Here is a 12,723-nt window from a genome sequence, read left to right as displayed (position 1 = left end):
GAAGAAAAGTATGAAACAATGCAATGTCTTGCAAAAGGCATCAAAACAAACAATATTTTGCGAAAAGCAAATAGAAATGATTGAACTGTCAAAAGATTTGTGAGTGAAGATCTTGGTCAGATAAAGATTTATTAAGGAAAGGTTCTGTCAGTCAAATGAACTGTATTGTAATGGCAGGTGTAAAAAAGCCACTGCTGAGCAGCAGACAGTGTTTGAAGCTACTGGAGTCTCAAGATCCTCTCCATGCAGACTGACAGTTGTGTGTAAAGCTGCGTTTCAGTCACTGCTTACCAAACCTCACAAAGAGAAACCTGCACTTGAGACTCCAGTAGCTTTAAACACAGCTGGCATTACAATACAGTTCATTTGTTTGACAGAAACTTTCCTTAATAAATCTTTATCTGACCAAGATCTTCTGTGTCACTCACAAATCTTTTGACAGTTCAATCATTTCTATTTGCTTTTTGCAAAATATTGTTTGTTTTGAGGACTTTTGCAAGACATTGCATTGTTTCATACTTTTCTTCTTCAGAAAGATCTTTCTTCCTCACCATATTTCATGAGAACTGTGACTTGCTTATAATGTGGAACAACCTCTTTAAGTAGAGTTTCCATTTACCTCAGAAGACCTGGCAAACTATTGAACAAACCTGTCTGAGATTGATACCAGTTATCTAAAAAGATGTGAAAAACAACACAAACAAAAATCTGACTCTTTATTGTACCGAAATTCTATTGATATGTCACTTGCATAATAATTTGGAACATGATGTAAGTGACACTGGTAACTGAAAACTTTGACTCATGACCTCATTCAAGTTTACATCTGTCCTCCAGGTTCCAGAGATTATAAGCACTATCAGGCAGGCTGGCAAAAGTTCTGCCCGACAAGAAGACACTCCCTCATCTCTGCCTAGCAACGGTCAGCCAGATGCCTCCTGCTCCACGGCAACGATGGTTGATGCAGCAACAGCCTTCTCGAAGAAGTTTGAGGTGTTGTTCTGTGGGCGAGTGGTGGTGGCCCATAAGAAAGCACCACCCGCACTGATAGATGAGTGTATTGAGAAGTTTGGACGTGTCAGCGTCACTGGATCACTAGCAGCGGGCATCAGACGCGCATTCTCACTCAATCAGGTTACACTCAACATTCATGCTTTTGGATTCTTAACCTCATACTAGATTGTGGATATACTAGATTTAACATTTCGGATCTTTTCTGACTCTTTATTGATGTAGAAAATACTTTGTGTTGTGAATGTGGCTGTTTTTGCATAAGCTTATTCAAATTTTCTTCTCTGTTATGTTAAGTTTCAAGATCTTTATTGTCATGTATTAGGTACAATGAAATTCTTCTTTTGTTATTTACCCTTGAGAAAGACGGGGTAGAAGGGGAACAGACAATAAGTTACAAAGACAATAGAATATACAATAAAGTACAAGACAATAAAATAAAAAAAGAATATGCAATAAAGGACAAAACGTAACAGCAAAAATAAAAAAAAAATGGCAAAAGTATATGTACTTTATGAATAAGAAAAAAGTTACATATTTTAATATTAGAGCCTTCAATCTATTAAATTCAGACTATCAAATAAATTTTGTAATGTTTGCAAACTGCAGCAAAACATTCAAGTCAGTGATTAGATTACTCCAATAATTAAATAATAAAATGGAATTTAATCTGTCTAGTCTAACCATTCTATTCTATTCTATTGTTACATTAAATAACATAACGTATACTTTTAATGTCCATTGTGTATATTTTCTTATATTAATATAAAAAGATTCTTTTATATGAAATATTTTTATATAGATAACATGTAATATGTATATTTAATCCATTTTCAAAGCACCATTTTCATGTCCAATTTTTCCACCCTCATCCTCTTTATCTTCAAATGTTATTATTATTATTTTTTTAATATCTCTTTTAATAATATTTTGTCTTTAACAGATAATTATGCTTGATTTTCAGGTGGTGAATGGAACAAACGAGGGAGCAGATGGAGGAGGAAAGCGACCTATGTTTTTAAAAAGAGATCAAACTTTTCCGTTTCTGCAGGCATTGGACGAGAACGGCCTCTCACCGGAGCTCCAGCGACGGGCAGCAGACGGAGCCACTGGGGTCCAACCCACTAGCCTACAGGAGAACAGAACCATGCTGTTCATGGTGAGTGACGCACACACTCTCCCTCTCACATGTGCCAATATAAACACCTGAACCAGAGGCAGGACTTGCTGATGTAATCATGCATCATAATATAATGACTCTTTTTCTCATTAGATTGTATCAATACTTTAGTTTAGATCCCTGAATATGTGCATTCACATAATTGCTTAGAATTTAATTAGCAAATAAGCAAACTGGTGTCTTACGCCTGTGTGCACTTGTGTTCATGCATGGACATCTGAGCACGTGTTTATCTATCTGTATGTGGCTCTTTTATGGTCCTAGCACTATGAGGCACTAATCAAATGTTCTTTATGGTCCTTCACTCATTTCACCCTCACTCTCTCTCTCTCTGTCACTCTGACTTTGAATTCCATGTTCCTCACCCCCGAGTGGAGTGTGAGATGGTCAGTGTTGTAGCTTGAAGGACATGGAGATTGTCATTAAACAAGTCTGTGCTAAAACCATCACTGCCTCTTTTCAAACAAATTTGTACACAAATCATACTTAAAGTCACTTAGACATGGTGCAGTGTTTATTATAAATTATTTAACCGTGCATATCATTATAATTGTTTTTAAAAGCCATTTCACTCAGATGGATGTCACAATAGGGAAGAAAAGACAACCACAACTTCTGTTTCATGCTGACATCATGTCATTGCATCAAGCAAAAAATATTAAACCAATTGCCCTTTGTTTTAATGAAATATAGCTCAGTTTAGAAATAAAAAAAATTCTCTCACACACACACACACACACACACACACACACACACACACACACACACACACACACACACACAAAAAAAGCTTTAAATTATATACAACCATTCAAAAGTTTGGGGTCGGTAAGATTTTTTATGCGTTTGAAAGAGCTCTCTTATGCTTATCAAGACTGCATTTGTTTGAACAGTAATATCACAAATTAAAATAGCGTTTTTCTACTTATTTTTTTATTTAAAATGTTGTTTATTCCTTTTATGGTAAAGCTGGATTTTCAGCAGCCATTACTTCAGACTTAAGTGACATTTCTTATTATTATCAATGTTGAAAACCGTTGTGTTGCTTAATATTTTGTTAAAAAAAAAGTTTTCTTTTTTTGGTCAGGTTTTTTTTAATGAATAGAAAGTTCAGAAAGAACAGCCGTTATTTGAAATAGACATCTTTTGTAATAATATAAATGTCTTTAATGTCACATTTGACTAATTTAATACATCTTTGCTGAATAAAAGTATTTCTTTCAAAAGAAAGAAAAATTCTACTCCCCTCAAACTTTAGAAAGGTAGTGCAATTATAAAATAGATATACTGTTTACTGTAGATCAGGGTTCCTCAAATCTTACCCTGGAGGGCCAATGCGCTGCAGAATTTAGCTCCAACCCTGATCAAACTCACCTACCTGTGATTTACTAATGATTCTGAAGACATTGATTAGCACGCTCAGGTGTGTTTGATAAGGGTTAGAGCTAAACTCTGCAGGAAAATGGATCTTGTGGGCCAGATTTGAGGATCCCTGCTGTAGATGGTCTGTATTTTAATACTCCATTATGTTTCTAATTAGTTAGGTTAGAACAATTAACAAATGATTTGTTTCATTTGTTGTAGTTTGATTAGTGCGCATGAACATGTTAGAGGTTGCACACTTTCATATTGTTATAGTCTGATCCAAAAGCTTAAAATGTGGATTGTGCTGTGTAATTTATTGTTTTAAAGATACAATCAGCAAGCTACACATTGTGCTGGCCAAATCTGATCAGCACTTCCTGTTTCTCAGACTGACAGGAAGCTCTCAGCTACTCAGCAGGAAATGACCTAGCAATAATGATGAGCATCACAGTTAACAATTTTAAAATAAAAACTAAATTGCCTGGCAGCAGCCCAGTTTTATGAAATGACATGGTCACTCTATTGGCCACTATGTTCCAGTTTTATTTATTTGGTCTTTTCTTGATAAGGAAGTCACATCAAATGTTTGGTGATGTGTGTGCTATTGTGTAATCATCCATGGGGAAAGAAATGGTCACACACATGTGTTGTTCATGTTCTCTAAAGATGTGAATAGTCTGTGATCTTATACACAGTGACAGGATAACTTGTTCCCATAAATCAGAGCTGTGTTTCCTGAACTTTTTTCGGTGGCTGTGCTGTAAAAGAAATGATTTTAGCTGAGTTGTGAGTTTGAAGTCTGAATTGAATGGATTATTATGTAGGACCCAGTCTCTCTCATCACAGAGACAACACACTTTCACTGGCTACATGCAGAAAGCAAACCAAATTATTCCAATGGTTCTTGAAATTATACAGTAGCTCATAAATTCAGCAAGAATTGCTCACTGAATCTGTCAGATATGTTTCTGAATGAACATCTGACATTAATGACTAGGCAATGAGTTTTGATGCAGTTATTTAAAAAAATTACTAAAAGTATTATTGTTTTGTTTAGCATATATTTAAGATTATTATTACGTGGCTCTCTGAAATGCTTGATATTAATTGGTCAGTTGCCAGATTCCGTCATCAATAGCAATGCTGTATAATGACCGGGTCATCCAGGGATCTTGAGTCCGGCGCTTCTTTCACGTCTCTGGTATCACTCCGCAGATGTGCACTCTTTAGTTTCGTTCAAACACAGCTGGCGCCAACTTATTTGTTTACTGTATAATGACACTGGAGGACTTCGGTAATACTGTTGAGCTTAGGCATGGGCCGATTACCTGTTTCAAGGTACACCGCGATTTGAAAATGTCACGGTTTAAAAAAAACTAATATTTTCCATTATACCGTTCCTGCGGTATGCGCTGTTTTCCATGTCTCCTCAATGACTGCACTCAGCCTGAGGGATTCCTGCTCGTCCAGTGTAGAGAGTAACACTGACCCCTCCTCCTCCTGTTGGTGCGAGCGAGCGGTCAGTCACGTGTGTGTAGGATGGCCGAACTTAAGGAGCTGCCCGGCCAGGGTACACTTCACATTCAGCGTTCCTTTCCATCACGCGCACAGCGGCGTCTGCACAGCTTTCAAAAGTATACTCAACCGCAGATGAGCACGGACGGATGAGCTCGACACATATGCAGCACCATGGCAAGCCCTCTTGATGACGAAAATAACGTAATGCCGACAGTGCGCGGACGGCCGAAATATACTTTGGCCTTTACGTGATCGGCAACCAGATGTTTTTTACCTCATGAAACTCTTTGTTCTGGACTTGCACAAACTGCTTTGCAATGCAATCATTTTCCAAAAAATAATTTATGTGAAAATATGAAGTCTGTTAACACCCGTTAACACAGGCTAGAGACGCTGAAGACGGACGCACAGAGAAAAATACTGTAGCGGGCAGATTACTCACTGTTCTTGATGCACGAACTATTGGAAGAAAATCCTCAATATCGATTTGGGGGTTTATATGAATGTGTTTCTGAGGGGAGCTGACTGTTTTCTGAAAAGTTTACGTGGTATAATTTCACAAAGCTTGTCAGAACATTCTGTTTTTGCTGCAAATTGGGTTATTATTAAATCAAATTATGTATATGATTATTATTATATAACTAAATGACATGAAATGATATAAATGATATGTACTGTATATGAATTATATAACTAAAATTAAATAACTGTAATTACAGATTAAGGTTAAATAAAGATGTCAGTCCTTAATTTTTTTTTGGAAACAAATCAAAGAAAAAAATAAACAAATTTTACTGTTTCTAATATTCTGTATGTTGCTCAAAAACAAAATATATTGTGTCCAATATATTGTGTTTTTTTTTTTTTTTAAATCCCAAAAATAAAACATGTCAGTGAGTTGTGGAGCCATGCGCGAGTATAACCGAACATTACGAAACAGGCTGCGTGTGTGCGGCGAGTGTAAACGGCTCCTCCATGAGACGCATTCAGAGACACAGGCTTCTGAATTGGGAATAGCGAACATGCATTATAAACTTCTTTCAAATTAGAATCTGTTGGGGAGATAAAATGTGCAAGATAATGTTAATGTACTAATAAAAACATCTAAGAATGTATTTTTTATTCTCCAGTACTGAAAGCAGAACTGATAAGGGAGCTCTTGATATGTGTTGTGATGCAGCTCTTGCAAATTAACGTTACCTTTTTTGTTTGGCGTCTGTCATTTCGAAGCCGAAGTAATCTCATATTACATTAGGTTTCTTTATTATTAATTTACCAACTATCAATCTGACCCTGTAGACATAATCACACACTCTCTCTCTCCCGCTTTCTGTTGTTAATTTTTTTTAATGGTGGGTTTTACGCAGTTGGCTAGAGCAGAGCTGATCGGGGAGAACGGAGGTGCGCTCACTCTATTGGTTAGCCCTACATTTCATATTATATATTTTTGCTTAAGGTTATCATACAGTCAAAATCTCATACCGGCCCATGCCTAATTGAACTCTTTGTCTTCTTGCTAGAACAATTGTTTCGCACGTTAAACAGGTAAGATTTTAAAACTTAAAGTTAAAAAAAAAAACTTGGAAGTTATGTGACGTGTAGCCAAGTATGCTGTCCCATACTCGGAATTTGTGCTCTGCATTTAACCCATCCAAGTGCACACACACACACAGCATTGAGTAGTGAACACACACACACACCCATACCTGGAGTAGTGAGCAGCTGTGGCGCCCTGGAAGCAGATGGGGGTTCGGTGCCTTGCTCAAGGGTCTCACCTCAGATGTGGTATTGAAAGTGGAAGAGAGCGCTGGTCATTTACTCCCCCCACCTACAGTGGTACTGGACAAAGACTCGAACCTGTGACTTTTGGGTTACAAGTCTGTGATTAATAAGTGATATGACTGTACAGTATCCCTTAAATGTTAGTCTTGTTCGTCTAGGCTCAAAGCTGCTTGCTAGGCACTGTTTTCTTCATGGAAGCTTTGCTTTTAATGAGCTAATAAAATATTTCAACTCTGTCTAATTGTTTTATGTATGCGGTAAGTATATGTGTAATAAGTGGCTTTGCTTCTCGTCGGGGTCCTGATCACCGTCCCTTAAACCCTTAAACAAGACAACACATTGCTCTTAAATGAATGTCCTGGATGAATGAATGCTCGGTGTATCTAAAACTATGAAGTTATGATCTCATCTGTAGAACTACAGAGGAAACCTGGAGTTGAGTCAAATCTAGTGGTTACACAGGTGTCTAGTGTCATGGAGCAAATATGTGCATGGTCATCTAGTGAAAACACAAACACTGATTTGAATTTCAAACATGATAACACTGTAAAACAGCCTCAGCTCTGACCTAAATTGGTCAGCATCCCAGAAAGAGCTATCATTAACCAATTTCATGCAAATGTTTACTCTATGCAAGGAGAATTTCACTCTCCATTCTTTGTACCTACACGCATCCATATTCACGTATGAGTGTACTTCTGTCTGTTGCAGATTGGCTGCTCTCAGATCTTTCTTGTGAGTCCTGACACTAAGAAGGTGGCCATAGAGAAGAGCTTCAGAGAGATTTCCTTCTGTTCTCAGGTCTGTTCTGTCTTGTTGATGCTAAGCTGCAATTAATTGACTCGCGTCAACATAATGACTTTTTCTCAAATAAAGATCTGATCACCAGTCAGACATGATTGAGCAGGAACTCAGGCTAACTGAGTTCAAAACATAATTAAAATGGCTTAAATGAAAGCTGAAAAGAAATCAGCCCTTTGTCTTCGCGCTTGTCCAGACCTGTTTTGGAAGTATTTTTATTCACATGCTGCATTGTAGTATTTAAACATATATTTGCCAAATCAGGTATTGCAGCCTGTTAGTGGGTGGTTCACACTATTAAACGTTTCTGTTATATTAAAAAATGATTTTGAATGCGTTTGAATTAAGAAATGAATGTTTTTATTCAGCAAGGATGCATTAAACTGACCAGAAGTGACAGTAAAGACATTTATAATGTTACAAAAGTTCTATTTCAAATAAGTGCTGTTCTTTTGAACTTTTATTAATTATAGAATCCTGAAAACTATGCATCATCATTTCCTGTTTTCAACATCGATCATAATCAGAAATGTTTCTTGAGCAGCAAATCGGCATATTAGAATGCTTTTTGAAAACTTGAGTTAAAAAATATTCAAATAGAAAACAATTATTTTAAATGGTAATATTTATTTTATTTTTCCCAAATAAATGCAACCTGAGTGAGCTTAAGAAATTGTTTCAAAAATATTAAAAAAGGTCGTACTGACTCCAGCTTTTGAACAGAAGTTTAGTTGTATCCCCTTTGCGCTTTTCCCCTATTCATTTTTATCTTTCTTTCTTTAGGGTATTCGTCACGTGGACCACTTTGGCTTCATATGCAGGGAGTCGGTGGAATGTGGAGGTTGCCAGTTTGTTTGCTATGTTTTCCAGTGTGCTAACGAAGCTCTGGTGAGAATCATGGATAAATAGATGGAGGGCTGAATACATTGTTTCAGTCTGAAGAATATATTCAGAATAGTTGCTGTAGAGAGGACAGAAATGTTTTCATGTCCTTGTTCAGTCAAGTGAGGATGAAAATAGAAAATACTTAGTGTTACAGCACACAAAGAGCTCTGTGTGAATGTCACTCTTTCATGTTCAGGTGGATGAAATCATGTTGACTTTGAAGCAGGCGTTTTCGGTGGCCGCCCTCCAGCAGAACAGTAGGACCCAGAGTCAGCAGTGTGACAGCTGTCCCCTGCAGCAGCTGCACAAACTGTGTGACAGAATAGAGGGTGAGATGTCTACTGCTTGTCATATCACTCATGTCTATCATGTTTTATCCCTGTATCAGGCCATTACTCCACTCTACTTTATTTTTGTTTCCTTAATGTCTCACACCTGTCAGAGGTCCAGAGTAACAAAGAGTCTAGTTTTTTGACACTTAACACTTAACCCCTTACTTTGATTTTATGGAAAGAGCAGTGGGAAGAATTTCAGAGTATCTCCTTTTGTGTTCCATGGAAGAATAAAAACCATACCAGTTTGATGAAATCCCTTACGAAAAATAAGTTTATTCAAGTGTGCTATTAGTATACTTCTTTTAAAAATAGGAAAGTATGCTTTTAGTTTACTTTTTATGTACTTCTCAGAAATGGGCTTTATGTACTCCTCAGAAATATACTTAAAATGACATTTAAGTATACTTGACTTATACTTACAAAAAGTCTAAATATACTTGAACTTTACTTAAGTATACTTAATAAAATAAACTTGAAGTATACTACTTTTTGGTAAGGGATGTAGGTAAATTATGAATTGAAGTTGTAGTTTTTATGGGAACAATCCTTTAAACACACCCTAATTTAACCATAATAATGGCAGAATTGAACATTTGTTTATACAGAACATGAATTAGGATGCTAGATTTATTTATTTTAGAATTCTGTGGGCTGCAGCAGTGCACACCTGTGTTTGTTTCTTTGTGCATGGCATGATTGGGCGTTTATGTGCAGGTCTCCATCCATCCAAAGCTAAGCTGGAACTGCAGAAGCATTTGGCAGATCTGGACAATCAGGAGCAGGCAGCTGTGTTTGAGAGCACCATGGTGAGTTCAGTTATTCCAAACTTAAAACCGCTATAACACACTACACAAATACGCTTTAGCTCCCGTTCTTAGGATTAGCAGTGTGTGTCAAATTCTTTAAGAGCGGCATTCAAAGAATGTGTGTGTTTTTTTCTTGAGAGGGTGTGACCGGTATAAATTAAACCAGTTTGTCAACTAGTCCAGCATCTTGAAACCTCAATCAAACCTGAAAGACTGAACAACCTGATGAACGGACTGATATGATCAGAGTGTTGATTATCTGTATTCTTGACTTTCAGACACAGGTTTATATTTGATTTCAGCATTGAGGGTGCAACAAACAGAAAGTTGTTTTTAGTTTACAATATTGATTTTAATATAATTGATTTAAATATACCCCTTCTTTCACATAACTTTTAAATATGTAAGTTTTAGTCAGAACAAAATCCTTAAGGTAGTTTAAATTAGTGTTTTTTTGTTGTTGTTGTTGTTGTGGAAAATAGTGTAATAAGTTTATTGAATCAATTCCTTCTGCTCTCTGCTGGTCACATTCCTCACTGACAGTGAGTGCATTCTGTTACATCGATGGTGCCACCTTGTGGAAATTTGCAGAAATACAATTTTTGTTAGTGTATTTGAACAGAAAGCCAGGCCGAAGTCGGATCAGGAAGGGAACGAGTTGATTGTGTCATGTCTAAGACAACTGTACGAGGAGAGACAAAAGACACACACTCACACACACAACGGACAAACAAAAAAGGTACACTTAATGATTCAATGATCCTTATGGACTGATGAACACTCCTGTTTTGTCAGTCTGTTTTAAAAGTAGAAGTGAAAAGTGTATACAGTACTGTATGCATATATGTGTTCGACTTCGCAGGAGGTTGCTGTGAATGTTGAAAGCAGTGTCAGTTCGAGTCGTGTGCGTCTGGAGGAGCTCAAGACTAGAGCAAAAAGATCCCTCACAGAATCACTGGAGGGGATCTGGAAGGTACGCAAATATTTTATGCATTTTGAATATTTTGCCCACATCTACAATTTTTACATGCTTCTAACATTAAAGAAACGCAGGCCTTGAGTAGAGTATAGGACTTACAGTATGGTTTGTAGCAAGATATCTGCTGCAGCTTCAGTAGGCCCAACTGAACTAAACTGTAATACTGTTATATAATTTATGGAAAAATGGATGTCTCCGTATAATAGGGCAGCAGTAAGTCCAAATCCCAGAGGGAGAACAGTGACGGAGAGAGCAACTCCTCCAGCTCCACCACACTGAACAGCACAAATCAGGTCTGCAGAACACTAACATCTTCAGTATATTTTCTGTCATGCTGTCATATAGGGCTGGCTATTTACAATACATTTGCAATGATTTTGATGGGGCTTCATTTTTCTAAATGCTTACCAAGGTCACATTAATTGGTTTAAAAAAATAAAGCAAAAGATTAATACAATTTAAAACAACCATTTGATAATACAGTATATTTTAAAATGAATTTCTGTGATGCAAAGCTGAATTAAGCAGACGTTATTTCATGTTATGCTTCAGAAATCATTTAGGCTGATTTGGACTTTTGATCAATTTAATGCATCCTTGATAAATAAATTAATTAATTTCTTTAAAAAAATATTACTGATCCCAAACTTTTAAACAGTAGTGTTAATGTAGATAAAATAACCTGTTGATCTGTTATTCTGTTTATTCTATGGTTCACGCATAACTAGCCCATAACTAACCAGCAGCTTAATGCTTTTATATAATTATGGTGTCAGCAGCAATATGACTAACTGCAGCAGTGTGTGCAACACAAGAATACATTTTTTTAGTGCTAATAATCACAATAATTTGAAATTCTATTTTTTGAACTGTTTCACAGCTTTGTATTTCACACAGTAATTTTAGAGCGACAGCTATCTGTCATATAAGATGTGTTATTCACACTTATAAGAAGTTATATGACCTCACATGAACCTTTTGCTTTTAAAATAGCTTATGTTTCAGCATGATTGTTGACATGTTCTTTTTTCTTTTAAGAAACATCATTGGAGGATCCCCTCTGCTCTTTCCTTCCCTCTAGTCCACTCCGCTCCCACAATTCCACAGGGGATCTGAAGCGTCTAGAAGGCTCAGTGGGAGGTCAGGAGGGTCCTGAGAGCCCGCCTCAGGGTTTTAGGAGACGCGCAAGCACAATTAGTCACTCTCCCACGCTGTCGTCCTCTGAGCCGAGCCTCCCCCCACTACAACATACTGCCGCCACCAAGCCCAAACTGGTCCGACACTACTCCGTCAGCACAGATTCCCCACATCAGAGCAAGTGAGACGTGTGTGTGTGTGTGCTAGCTGCTTCTTTTGATCATTGTACATAGTTTATGTTTATCTAAATCCAAATCACCAGCTGCAAATTCAAATTGCAGCTGATTTGTAGTTTTGTAGCACCCAATTGAAATAGAAATAAAAGTTGAATATATGCATTTATGTTTACATGCACACTGTTGATGTCAGTGACAGACTCCTGTCAGTCAGTCACTGTGGGTGGTGCTTTTAATTCTGTTTCCAGTTCTTACATCATCACATTTTTTAGTCTGCAGTGCAAATACAGTTCCCTGTGTGCTTCACCTTTTTTATTCTGTGCATCTTTGCTTTTGTATCCCTTTGCGCCCTACTTTATTTCTTCCCATCCTTTCTGTGTTTTCATCAGTCCTTCCTCCCCTCCGGCCTCTTCCGCTCCTGTGTGTCAGCAGCCTTTGAGGCCTCATACTTTTGCTCTAGATCATTTCACCCGGCCCCTCAAGCGGAGGTGAGGTGTTAGTATGTGTCCTCTCTCTGCTCTAATGCCATTAACAAACACGTCAGGCCTTTTTCCCCCATAAAATGATTTTCTTTTCTGTCTTTCTTTCCTCTGAAGTTCCTCTGAAAACACATTGGGGAGATTTCTCTAAAAACAAATGGAGTGTTTGGTTGTTGAGTATGCATTAGATGACCGTGATGTGGTCTAGTAAGACCTCTCTTTTGTGTTGATACTGCTGCCACGATCAATAGAAAACATCCCCTTCAAAT

At 37.3% G+C, this 12,723-nt stretch overlaps 1 protein-coding gene across 4 annotated transcripts in view; it reads left to right on the top strand.

Annotated features, from left to right (window-relative positions):
- Positions 1 to 12,723, top strand: part of LOC109080221 (TBC1 domain family member 1-like) — a 55,144-nt gene that overhangs the window by 18,089 nt on the left and 24,332 nt on the right. For 3 of the 4 annotated variants that reach the window (XM_042771675.1, XM_042771758.1, XM_042771824.1), the window contains 11 exons: positions 838 to 1,134; positions 1,976 to 2,170; positions 7,568 to 7,657; positions 8,441 to 8,545; positions 8,739 to 8,871; positions 9,592 to 9,683; positions 10,306 to 10,422; positions 10,546 to 10,656; positions 10,869 to 10,955; positions 11,700 to 11,980; positions 12,365 to 12,463. In XM_042771675.1, coding sequence (XP_042627609.1) covers positions 838 to 1,134; positions 1,976 to 2,170; positions 7,568 to 7,657; positions 8,441 to 8,545; positions 8,739 to 8,871; positions 9,592 to 9,683; positions 10,306 to 10,422; positions 10,546 to 10,656; positions 10,869 to 10,955; positions 11,700 to 11,980; positions 12,365 to 12,463 — 1,607 coding nt within the window. The remainder of the gene's footprint in view (positions 1 to 837; positions 1,135 to 1,975; positions 2,171 to 7,567; positions 7,658 to 8,440; positions 8,546 to 8,738; positions 8,872 to 9,591; positions 9,684 to 10,305; positions 10,423 to 10,545; positions 10,657 to 10,868; positions 10,956 to 11,699; positions 11,981 to 12,364; positions 12,464 to 12,723) is intronic. The other variant, XM_042771715.1, reaches the window with a different exon arrangement.

This window comes from Cyprinus carpio, chromosome A1 (assembly GCF_018340385.1).
Source record: "Cyprinus carpio isolate SPL01 chromosome A1, ASM1834038v1, whole genome shotgun sequence".
NCBI classification, from domain to species: domain Eukaryota; kingdom Metazoa; phylum Chordata; class Actinopteri; order Cypriniformes; family Cyprinidae; genus Cyprinus; species Cyprinus carpio.
This window is presented reverse-complemented; position numbering and strand designations above follow the sequence as displayed.